Here is a 12,765-nt window from a genome sequence, read left to right as displayed (position 1 = left end):
TATTATTGCTCTTTTTCTGGCATGTAAGGTCTTTCATAGTTAGGATCCTTTCTATATCTTTGGCCTTCACCATCAGTCTCTTAAGTTTCAGTGTAGAATTTTCTCTCTCCAACCTTTTCATTATCTTTTCATAAACATTGTTCCTTCTACCTGTAATAATCTCTTTACTCCTCATTAATTTAGCTAAAGTCTACTTATTTCAAAAGTCATCGCTTACCCTCTCATTCTTTAGAAAGAACTAACCAGACACCAAAATTAAATTATTTTTCCTGTAACATCTCATGGCTATTGGAAGGTGGAGGACTCTTCCTTTACCCTCCTGTTTGGTTCTTGGGGAACTGCAAATTAAACTGACAAAAGGCAGATTAGCAAGTCATAAAGTAGATTTAATCACACACCTATGGAAGTTCACAGAAAACCGGGACTCAAGGCCATAGTACTACTTGGGGCTTATATACCATCTCATAGCAAAGGGAAGGAGGGGAAAGTTATTTATGGGAAAACAAATGACTTTAGGAAAGGTAAATGAACCCTTATGAGAACAGATGGAAGATATAATTTTGTTACAAAGTCTTTTCAGATGTGGTGTTGATTTGCAGTCTTCAGTGATAAAAGTCAATCTTCCCTGGTTCCTCTCCCAGAGAAGAGATTTAAAATAATTGAGTTCTTCCGAGTTCTTTTGGGAAGCTCTGCTTTTAGGTAGGTCAGAGATTTCAAGAACTCAAATGTCTCTGCTCAAAGTAATTTTTATTCCACAGCAATGTACTCTGGACTTCCTCACAGCAAACAATACACTTATTTATTTAGCCCTTATCTTTTACTCAAGACTGTAAGCAAATAAAAGCTGATGCTTTATTTGTCTTGTTCAGTGAGTATCACCACAATCTTTAAATCAGTACATGTGTACATAAACTGGGTATCTCCTGCTAAACATCCAAGCTTGTATTGCCCAGTTATTTGATTATTCAAGAATAGCTTGTGCTAGACCCTCAGTTGTGTGGTCAATCAAAAATAGACAGCTTCATACAACACAGGAAACTTCAACTCCTGTTTCATTTGCATTCTCTTAGTGTCCTGCACTAAATTTGGGTAGACAGGCTCATCTTATGCTTCTGGATAAAGTTAGTAACTAATGATAATCCTTTAAAAGAGGCAGGGACATTTTATACTTAACTATATTCGAAACAGGTGCTAGGGTGTTTTCATGACACAGCTACTAGTAAAGAAAAAAAAATGAACTCATTTCCTTTAGGAAACAAAGCATTCTATCCACAGGTTCTTTCACTGTGCCAATCAACATTTACAGAGACCGATTGGAAGCAAACTCGGATTTTACCAGGAAAAGTATGAAAGTAAAACTCAAACCCCATTTCTTCATATGTTGTGCGTAGGGAAAGAAAACCTGCGAGCCTCTTGCTTGCTCTCTCTTCAAAAGTACAAAGATAAACAATTAAGGTCACAAACAATTTCACTTGGGCCAAGCTCGGACCTACAAGTCCCCGGACCCGTGACGTCACCGGAAACGGCTTCTTGTTACGCTCAATATCCCTCCCTCTCGCGCTGGGCGCCGGAAGCAAAGCGGAAGTGGGCGCTCACTGGCTTCCGGGCCCGGTCGCCATTTCCAGCGGTTGTAGCTTCTCACGGGTTGTAATCCGCTGGGACAATGAGCTATGACTACCATCAGAGCTGGGGCCGCGATGGCGGGCCCCGCGGCTCCAGCGGGGGTTATGGAGGAAGCTATGGAGGAGGCCGTGGAGGAGGCCATGGGGGGAACCGAGGTTCCGGAGGTGGCGGCGGCGGCGGAGGAGGGGGTGGTCGAGGCGGCCGAGGCCGACATCCAGGGCACCTGAAAGGCCGCGAAATCGGCTTGTGGTACGCGAAGAAACAAGGACAGAAAAATAAGGAAGCGGAAAGGCAGGAGGTAATCTGAGACTCGGTAGTGGAGGGGGGTAAGGCAGGACTGATTTTCTTTTCCATCTTGCTGCCCCCTTTCTTTCCTTTTTTTGTATCTTAACTTCGTTTCTAAACTGATGCATGTGCTCTGTGAAATGCAAGTGCTGAAGCGTCCCATAGTGGATATTGTTACAGTTGACGGTGACTCTGTGCATCTCACTTGAAGCAGTTGAGATTTATGTGGGCTCAATGTGTACTTTGCTTAAAAGACGTGAGAACTGGAGATAAAACGAATGTTAAATTCAGGGTCCAGCCGAAATTTACTGGGGTGTTACTGTCATAGTATCTCTTCCTACCATTTCCCGTAGAATAATTAATGCCACTTTCATTTAAATTCCTTGCTTGATGAACTCTAAAATAGCAACTTTATACTTGAGATACAGGTTTGTGCAAAACAAAAACTTTCAACCACTCTTTTGAATGTAGATCCTTCAGAAGAATATTCCAACTTTAATTTTTAGTATTAAAATAAACACAAACCCAAATGTTTTGCTTTTATGTTGGGCTAGAGAGGTTCCTGCTAAAGTAGCTCCTATTTGAGAAGTAAACCTAGATCCTAGAAGTGGAAGAAATTTCAAGAGATAATTTGACTTGTCTCTTCAGGTTGGTAACTAACTGTCCATTTGATTTGTATCCTGAAGAGGTGTAATAAAGGAAACATTAAAGATCCCAGAGTGGCCTATTCTCTGTTCTGATAGTAATTTTATGTATTTATATAGTATACATATATGATTAAACAAGTTTTCTTAATATAAGCTTAGAACAGCTTTTTAGTGACTTTAAAAGCATCTTTCATGTTAGATAGAGTGTAATTGAATCACCATTTAGGCTTCTGTTTTAAAATCATCCCATTTCTTTATTTTTCTTTTATCCGTGTCATTTTTATTGATTCTTTGAGGATGTATCCATCTTCACATTATCATATTCTCTTAAAAAACCACCACCAACACCATATTTCTTTGACAACCAAAAATTAACTTATTGAGCAAACCAGTTTTTCAGAAGTTAAGGAAAAGACATCTAAGTCATCTTGAAATTGGAAGAATAATTGAGTGATTAGTATTAAAGGTACGTAATAACTTCTTAACTATCAGATTTTGTTTACTTCTTGTTTCACACAAGGTTTATGCATTGCTTTGGGGAATCTGAAGAAATATGATATTCAGGGAGGGAAAATAAGAACTAAATAGATGAAACACTAAGTAAATCAGGAAAAATTCTTCATTATTATCTTCATTATTATTTCCATCTGAGGCCATTTATTCATTAGATTGTTATGAAAGAAACTCTTGACTTCCACTTCCTCCCCAACCTTCTCCATTTAGTAAAATTACTACCATTTATTCACTTGCCAAGGCCAAAATGAGATTTTTGATTCTTCTCTCACATTTCGGTAAATCCCTCTTCTGCCTTAATCTTAAATCCAACCACTTATCTCCACAGCAGTTACCATAGATCAAGCCATTGTTTTGTTGTCTATTGTGATCTCCTAACTGGTCTTCTATTTCTGCTCCTTCCCATTAAGTCTGTGTTTTGTAGAGCCTTAGATCATCTCATTCTCTAGCTCACAATTTGAAAGCCAGGTGGCTTCTATCTGTTTAATATATTTCAGTTGCAGCCTAACATATTTGCCAGGAATCTTGGTATTTTGGCTTCAACATATTAGGTTTCCCTGTCTAGTATTTTTCTGAGCCCATGTTCCAATCTGATGTCATTAAAGCTTTTGTGAACAAGCTTTTATTTATTTTTTGTTTTTTGTGCGTTTGTTTTTTGGCTGCACCTGCAGAATATGGAAGTTCCCAGGCCAAAGATGTGGCAACTCCGGGTCCTTAACCCGCTGTGCCTGGGTCAGGATCAAAACTGTGCCTCAGCAGCAACCCGAGTCACCACAGCGGGGCCTTCTTTGCTTTTTTATTATAGTTCTCTAATAGTTCCAGAATGTATCCAATTTTTTCTACTGAATATGATTGTATTTCAGTTAATTGGCTCATCCTGCCTCTTTCTTTGATCACGTTCAGCCCTTTGTGATTGCTTCTGAGTCAGAATTTCCATAGGTTTTACTTTTTAGGTAATTCCTGTGTTTACAAAGTGACTGCATTCTAATGATGCACTCTTACTCTTTCAATAAATATTTTTGAGCATCTGATATATTTGAAATAGTATTATAGGCACCATGTAAATAAGCTTACTTACGGAAATTGCAGCATGTTAGGGTTTATGCAGTGGTTAGAATACAGTGTATTACCGTAAAGAAGATGGGGGCAATTACCTAACTCAGATTAGAAAGAGTCTAGAAGATTTCCCAGAGGAAGTAGCCCTTAATCTGAAACTTGAAATAACCCCGTGTATTTGGGATTTGAATGTTTGGAAAGGGATTTTTGGGCAGAGGCAACAGCATATGCCACAATCTAGAGGTCAGGAAGAAAGTCTTCAAGGAACTGAATAACTAGAGCATGGAGAATCATGAAAGGAGGGTAGAGCAAAGGCTTTCACACTTTTGACCACTTCCCACAGAAAGCAATATATTTTAATTTGCAACTTAATACACATATGTGTATATCAGAACAAAAAGTTTCATAAAATAATATTTAATTACCCTGGGACTTTTGTTATTGTTGTTTGTACCTTTCTGCCCTCTTTTTTTTTTTTTTTTAATTAGTGCTGGTTATGTTCCTTTAATCTTACAGACAGCAGTGTGAAAGGTCCTGAACTAGAAAATAAGCAGGGTTTGAAATCCTTAGCTCTTGCTAAGAGCTCCAGCAAGCTGTGAAAACATTTTAAGCAAAACATGAAATGATTGGATTTGTGTTCTAAGTTCACTCCGGGTAGCAGTAAAAAAGGCAGTTCTGGGACAGAGAGACCAGTAAGTAGCCCTTGGAGTAATTAAGGTGAGAAATGACAGCTGGAATTAGGACATAGCTTAAAGTGATTTAAGAGGTTCACTCAAAATGATTTTATCTGGAGGATAGGGGAAGCAGGTATGAATGGATGGTACTTTAGTGACTGTATAAAGAGCCAGCTTGTTGGAAGGAAGATGATGGACTCAGCTTAAGGACTCTGAGTTTGCTATTATAGAGTATACAAGTGGTGATTTCAAGGAGGTAGAAAGCAGTGTGGACCTGATGCCTAAAGAAATCTAGGCTTCAGGTAAACATTTGACAGTTTGTGGGCCTGTGGATGGTAGTTGGACTACAGAAGTGAATGAGGAGTGGGTGCAGGCCTGAACTCTGTGGATCATTGCTTTTCAAACCTGAATCACCTGGCATCTTACAAAAAAGTACAAATAGGGTGGGTCCAGAGAATCAACTTTCCTTACAGACTTCCAGATAATGTCGCTGCTGCTGGTCTGCAGGTCACTCAGGCTGTACAGTGTAGAACAATTTAAGAGGAAGAGAAGCTTGCAGAAGAACCAGGGAAGGATCAGACAGAGGAGAAACATAAGGACATGGATATTGTTTTGTAATCTAGGAGTATGATTTAGAGAGAAAAGAGTATATAAAAAAGAAAGTAATCAATGGTGGCAAACTGCACAGATTTCAAGTAAGGTAAGAGCTCAGGACATCTTGAGTTTAGCAACAGTCATTGGTAACCTCAATGAGAACCCTTTTTGTGGAAGTATAAACCAGATTGTAATGGGGTGGCTAGTGCAGGAGAAAAAAATGGGGCACTTTCAGGCATTTTTGCTGTTAAGAGGAAGAAAAAAAGTGGGTGGGAGACTCTAAGGAATGATTTTTTGGTTGGTTTTTAATATTTTAAAAGTAAGGAAATTTGACTATGTTTAAAGTTCATGCACTAGTGGTAAGGAGCCAGTGGAGGGGAAAAGTTTATCAGAGAAGACCATATTATGATGCACTAGTAGTAGGCAGCCTCCAGATCTTGATGACTTATAAAGCAAAAGTTTGTTTCCCATTCATATTTCTTGATGATTGGAGTTCATTAGAGAGTTCACATTATGAGAATGAGGTAGACAGAGCCTCCATCCATTGGGAACATAACTGGTTTTGGTCGCAACAGAGGGAATACAGTAAATTGCCCCTGATTCTTAGAAACTCCTCTTCACATTTCTCTGGTCATGTGGCCATGGGAAATGTATTTCTACCTTATATTGAGAAAGAAACTAGGATATTGTTTTATATTCAGCCTTAAAGACTGCTAGAGAGATGGAGAGGGAAGGAGTGAGCCCTTGGGGAAGGAAAAGGTGGAATTAGTCATGGCTTAAGTGGAGAGATTAACTTAAGCAGGAAAATGGACTCTTCCATTTTACTAGGAAGGAAAAGAGCAAAGGATGGGCTCTGATACAGTTGGGTTTGGGTTTGGTGGCAAGCAGTTGAGGACTTAACCTTTGGGTTTTCTTTTTTTTTTTTTTTTTGTCTTTTTAAAGCCTCCTTTGGATTTTCTTTTTTTTTTTTTTTTTTTGTCTTTTTAAAGCCGCACCCTCTGCATATGGAGGTTCCCAGGCTAGGGGTCGAATTGGAGCTGTAGCCACAAGCCTACAACCACAGCCACAACAACATAGGATTCGAACCGCATCTGCAACCTACCCCACAGCTCACAGCAACGCTGAATCCTTAACCCACTGAGTGAGACCAGGGATCATGGATGCTAGTCATAATCATTTACACTGAACCACCACAGAACTCCTGGGTTTTCTTTATGAAACACTGTGTGTGAAATGTTGAGGGTGAATGGAAAAATAGTTATGAGTGTGTTACAGAGAATGGAGAAAGTTTCAGAGTTGCAGATACTTAGAAGCTGATGAGATAGACAATTTGCTGGACATCATTGAGGGTCTCCTTTGCCAGGAATTTACAATTAGAAGCAGAAAGAATGTTTGAAGGTGTCCAAAAAGGAGGGAAATAGTAAAAAGATCAAATGCTTAGATAAAACAGCACAAAACATAAAATGTGTATCTGTCTGAGATTCTTCAGGCAGGAGGTGAGGTAAAGTGAAGGATGGTGGAACTGAAAGAAGGTTAGGAGAGAGGCAACCTGCATAGAAAGGCTAGATCCAGGTTTGGAATTTCAGCATTCCTAAATTCACTGCCCACAGCCTCTGGAGCCTCATTGTGTGGAGAACCTTATTAAAAATAATTAACGAAAAAGTGTAAATTATGTTTGTATTAAAAAGTATAAAATTTTTCAGTGGCAGTTTTAGTTTTCAGTCATCCTGCCTTGTAGTTATTCAAAATTCACGTAACAAGGTGAACATGAGAACTTTGTTCTGCTAACAGAGGTAAAAACTTCAAAATGTAAAGCTCTGGTTGAATAAATGCTTTAGTGTGAATGAGTTTTGGTGGGAAAGAAATTACTTTTAAAATTAGTCTTATCTTTGCCTTTTTGAAAGTGAATGGAAGAAACTAGAGTTTCGAGCCCTTGAGGTGTTTGGAATGTGCGTAAAAATTAAGGAAGCTGTGTTTGACTTCTCAGGTCTTCCATCTCAGAAGAGGCTTTAATCAAAGTATTGCTAAGGATTCTAAAATTTCAAGGGCCAAGAAAAAATGTAGAAGTTGATAATTATCTTATGTAGGTACTCAAATCAGTAAATGTTAATATGTGCTGAAGGCATTACAGAATTTAAAGCATAGGACAAAAATGTTCTAATAGTGGTCTTCTGTGTTGGTGGTTCCCAAGACTACCCTCAGGGTCTATGATTCACTAGAAGGAAACACGCATCTCTGAAATGCTGGCGTATTCATAGTGACAGATTTCAACAGCAAATTATTACAGAATAAAGTTGTCAGAAGTCAAAGGTACTGCATAGGGTGGAGTCTGGAGAAACAAGGTGCAAGCTTCCAGTCCTAGTGGAGAAGGCATATCATATACTGTGGAGAAAAGATACATTAATACAATATGGTAACAGTTTTAAAAAGATTTCTATTCAGTACAATTATTAAAAAGCAAAAAATTTAGACTTCATTGTCCTGTCAGTAAATAGGTTTTGCTGCATTTTGTAATTTCCTAATGTTTTCCTATCAGCTAGAGTTTGCCGTATTGGACTTTTTAATCGCATGAGCATAATGATGCTTTTAGCAATAAACATTTTAATAATTTATCAGAAGTCTTTTGGAGACGTCCCAAAAGATTTCATTGCTTTCTTTTGTGTGTGTGTTTTATTTCTTAAAGAGAAACACAAATGTCTTACATGCTCGTTGTAATAAATAGCTTTATCCATTGATTTGATAGACTTCTCTGAAGGGCCTGCCATGTGTCAGAATTATATCTTGAAATACTGCAAAAAAAAAAAAAATAGAACGTGAAAAGTGAATAACCTTTTAAAAATTAATACTAATGAGAACAAGATCCTATGCACATATTTTCTGCAACTGGCTTTTTTCATTCAATACTTTGGCTGTCTTCCTGTCTGTACACTTTAAAGGAAAAAAAATCCACCCTTTTAACTGAGTTTGCTTATAATCCAGTTACTTACAATTTGCTTTATAAAAGAATAGTCTTTAAAAGTTCTTGTTCATGGAGTTCCATTGTGGCTCAGTGGGTTAAGAACCTGACTAGTATCCATGAGGATTCGGGTTTGATCCCTGGCCTTGTTCGGTGGGTTAAAGGATCTGGCTTTGCCACCAGCTGAGGCATACATCACTGATGTGACTCGGATCTGGTGTTGCTGTGGCTGTGGTGTAGGCCGGCAGCTGCTGCTCCAATTCAACCCCTAGCCTGGGAACTTTCCATCTGACCCAGGTGTAGCCCTAAAATGGGAAGGAAAAAAAAAGAGTTTTCTTACTGTGTACAGTGTAACTCATTTTCTTCCATGTCTTCTACACCAAGAAAACAGTGTAACTCAGATTTTCTCTTCCAGTCTTCTACACCAAGAAAACAGTGTGATTTTCTCTGTTGTGTCTTTTTAATTAAATCTCATTGTCTGAGGCAACTGCGTTATCTGGATTATCATTTTAATGAGCACTGATCACTTTATTTATTCCCTCAGCTCAGCCTTCTTTCTTCCCCCAATTTATTCCTCCTTTTAGTGTAAGATTTAAATGCTTTTAAAGCTCACTGCAACCAAAATAGTGTGTGCAAGTTTTTAACTTTTGTTTTTACCAGAACATTTGGGTTTTAATAAATTTAATTGTGGGTATCTTGAAATTTAAGGTAGGGGAATGATCATAACAGTATTATTTGAGGGTAGGAAGTTAAGGGAATCAAAGTTTTAGTAAGGGACAAATATGCTTTCTTTGCTAATAATACTAGAACTACTTTTATAGGTATATACTAGAAAAAGGACTAGACAGATAAAAATGTTAATTAGGTCTAGGAAGTTGAATTGGGCTAGAGGGCAATTTGGGGATGATTCAAATTTCTTTTATATGTTTGTGGCATATTACTTTGCCTTTATTTTTTTTTAGTTGTCAAATTATTTTGCACATGCTTTCTCTTTTTCCTTTGCACAAAATAGAGAGCCGTAGTGCATATGGATGAACATCGAGAAGAACAAATTGTTCAGCTGTTACATTCTGTGCAAGCTAAGAGTGATAAAGATTCAGAAGCACAAATATCCTGGTTTGCTCCTGAAGATCACGGGTAAAGCAAAAAAAATAAAAAAATAAGAATGACACTTCTTTCATAGGATTGGGTAGAAAAAAATGATAATAAAAATAACATCTTTGGACTCATCTATAATTGAAATCTGGCCTCAGCGTAATCTTTGTTCTTATGTAGAATGAGCATGTTTGTCGAAAGACTCAAAAATTTCAGTGGCATATTTTTTCCCACAGGAGAGCTAAATGGTAGGAATGGTCTATCTAGTTAAGAGATTTATTGAGTTATTATTTATTGTTCTTCCTACCCATTATCTTTGTGTTTCCAGAATTCTTGGGGGAATGGGTGTGCAAGAATTAAATTGCCTCTGTATTAGGAATGTATAGGAGCTGTATCATTGGGGAAAAATTAGAAGTAAGTTTTTCTAGGATTGTGTAATATAGCATCTCATTTATAGCTCAGAAAGAGTGGCAGGAAGAAAATGAAGTTGTGAAATAAAACTTAGAAAATTAGATAAAGAAAAACATAAGTCACTGCAATGAAAGAATGACTTGTGTGGATTTTTTTATTTTTTTAACTACCACAAAGAATAACTTCTCTAGTAGTATCTATTTGAAGGGCAGAAGAATTTGAATTCATTACAAAAATGAATTTTCAAATTGCTCTACTAAGAGAAGAGAATAAAGCCTTTTGATTTTGGTGATTCTGAAATTTTTAAATGGCACATTGTTCTGATTTAGGGCTTGAGTGGCTCTTAAATCTTTCATCATTTTTAAATTTTTGTCAAAATAGGTACGGTACTGAAACTTCTGCTGAAAACAAACAAAACTCAGTAAAGAAAATCGAGAATCAGGAAAAAAAAATGATAAATCAAGAAAAGAGGCCGTTTAGAATCAGGGACAAATATATTGACCGCGATTCTGAATATCTCTTGCAAGAAAATGAACCGGATGTAACTTTAGACCAACAATTACTGGAGGATTTACAAAAGAAAAAAACTGACCTTCGATATATTGAAATGCAGGTAATGGGAAGCAAGATGGGGGAAATTTTTACTTGTCATCTCTCTCTCTCTTTTTTTTTTTTTTTTTCCCTCTCAAGAGCTGTGCCTCTGGGCATATGGAAGTTCCCAGGCCAGGAGTCAAGTTGGAGATGCAGTGGCTGGCTTATGCCACAGCCACAGCAACGCCAGAACCTAGCTGTGTCTGTGACTTACACCACAGCTCATGGCAACGCTGGATCTTTAACCCCTAACCTGCCTAACAAGGTCAGGGATCAAACCTGCATACCCATGCGTAGTAGTTGGGTTCCCAGCCTGCTGAGCCACAGTGGAACTCCTCTTGTCATTTCTTTTGATACTTGATAAAAATGCATTTATGATTTAGAGGTAGCTGCCTGGTATAGATCAGTGAGATTCCTCATCAAGGCATCCTCAGAATTTTTTCCCTCATATAGTACAGAAAAGTAGTGGGAATGGAATTATACCTAAGTAGATTATGGATGTCTATTACAGAGGAGGAATGAGAATCTTAGATTAAGTGACCTATCTTATGGTTACACAGCTAGTAATGGAACAAAGTCTAAAGGTGTGTTTAAGAGCCCGAGTGTTTAATTCCTCTTGGAAATATGCCATATTTTTTCTTTATGTCATAATTTATTTGGCAAACATTATTCCGCTTGCTAGATGCTTGTCATTGTGCTCTGTTTTCCAGACTAATAAAACATTCCGTTTGCAGACTGTAATCTCATTGCTAAGTTCATTAGTTCTTTTTTATAAAAATTTTTTAAGTCTTGATACTTTATATAAGCTCTGAGGTAGTAAAAATACTTTTGGACCCTAGCATATTTATCTATGGTATTTTATTTACTAGGATTATAATTTAATTACATTTATTTTGTGAAGATTAAAAAATTTTTTTAATTTCAGCATTTCAGGGAAAAGCTGCCTTCCTATGGAATGCAAAAGGTAAAATGAATATACACTATTTAATTTTATTTGCAAAATACTTAAATACATTATATGTCAAGAAGAAATATAAATTAATGAATCTTTCCCTAAAGGATATTCTTTTTGTTGTTGTTGTTTGTCTTTTTAGGGCCCCACCTGCAGCATATGGAGGTTCCCAGGCTAGGGTCGAATTGGAACTGTAGCCGCTCGCCTACACCACAGTAACTCGTGATCTGAGCCACGTCTGCAACCTACACCATAGCAATGCTGGATCCTTAATCCACTGAGCGAGGCCAGGGATCGAACCTGCAACCTCATGGTTCCTAGTCGAATTCGTTTCCACTGCACCACAGCAAAAACTCTACCTAAGGGATATTCTTGGGTGTTCTATTCTTTTGAATTGTTGAAGTACAAAAAAAAGAAAACTAGTTCCGACAGTTTTCCTGACATTTTCTCTTATTTATGTCCATGATTGGAACCTTTAGAGTTTAAAAAATAAAGTTCTCACGTACAAGTTGCTTGGGTAAATCCCCTTGCTCTTAATTTGAGACCAAATATTTTATTTTATTTTGTTTTTTGTCTTTTGTCTTTTGAGGGCTGCAGCTGCGGCACATGGAGGTTCCGAGGTAGGGGTTTAATCAGAGCTGTTTCTGCCTGCCTACTCCACAGCCACAGCAATGCCAGACCTGAGCCGTGTCTGTGACCTACACCACAACTCACAGCAACGCCAGATCCTTAACCCACTGAGCAAGGCAGGGATCGAACCCGAAACCTCATGGTTCCTAGTCAGATTCGTTTCTGCTGCGCCATGACGGGAACTCCAAGACCAAATGTTTTAATTACAATTGAGGCCCTACTGAAAATACAGTGTCTTAATTTATTATGCTGCTTCATAAAATCACTCTATATTGAATAATATAGTCTCCTATCCTCTGACCTCTCAATCTTTATTTTGATTTTTCTTTGCTTTCCATAGCACTTACTACCACCTGACATCGGTGTGTCTTCCCCTTCTAGCAGTGTATATTATTGAGGATGGAGTCAGTTTTGTTAATTACATACCTTTTGACTTGAAACAGTGCCTGACAGTCTATAGAATGTCAGTAAATATTTGTTGAAAGAATGAATCACATTCTCCTTCTCAGTACTTGGCACTATAATTTTGATGCTCAAACTTGGAATCTGTTCTGATGTATATGTTGTGTTAGAATAGATAAGAAAGATTTAAAGTTTTCAGGTTAAATTGTTTAAATTGTTTTTTAAATAAAAATTACTCATAACAGCCCCCTAAAGTAGTGGGATGGATTTGTTAATACAGTGAATATTAACTTAAAAATACTGATGTTTATCTAAGATTCTTAAGACGGATCTTTC

General features: G+C 37.6%; 1 protein-coding gene across 2 annotated transcripts in view; it reads left to right on the top strand.

The window, feature by feature from the left end:
• The window catches only part of DHX36 (DEAH-box helicase 36), a 51,544-nt gene continuing 40,360 nt past the window's right edge, over window positions 1,582-12,765 (top strand). Inside the window, exons 1-4 of one of the 2 annotated variants that reach the window (XM_021069687.1) lie at window positions 1,582-1,921; window positions 9,361-9,485; window positions 10,236-10,467; window positions 11,371-11,409. In XM_021069687.1, the coding sequence (XP_020925346.1) occupies window positions 1,664-1,921; window positions 9,361-9,485; window positions 10,236-10,467; window positions 11,371-11,409 (654 nt within the window). In that variant the 5' untranslated portion in view covers window positions 1,582-1,663. Of the gene's footprint in view, window positions 1,922-2,851; window positions 3,022-9,360; window positions 9,486-10,235; window positions 10,468-11,370; window positions 11,410-12,765 lie in introns of those variants that run through there. The other variant, XM_021069688.1, reaches the window with a different exon arrangement.

The sequence above is a fragment of the Sus scrofa genome, chromosome 13 (genome assembly GCF_000003025.6).
Source record: "Sus scrofa isolate TJ Tabasco breed Duroc chromosome 13, Sscrofa11.1, whole genome shotgun sequence".
Taxonomy (NCBI): Eukaryota; Metazoa; Chordata; class Mammalia; order Artiodactyla; family Suidae; genus Sus; species Sus scrofa.
Note: the sequence above shows the minus strand (reverse complement) of the source record. Positions and strands in the feature narration are given on the sequence as shown.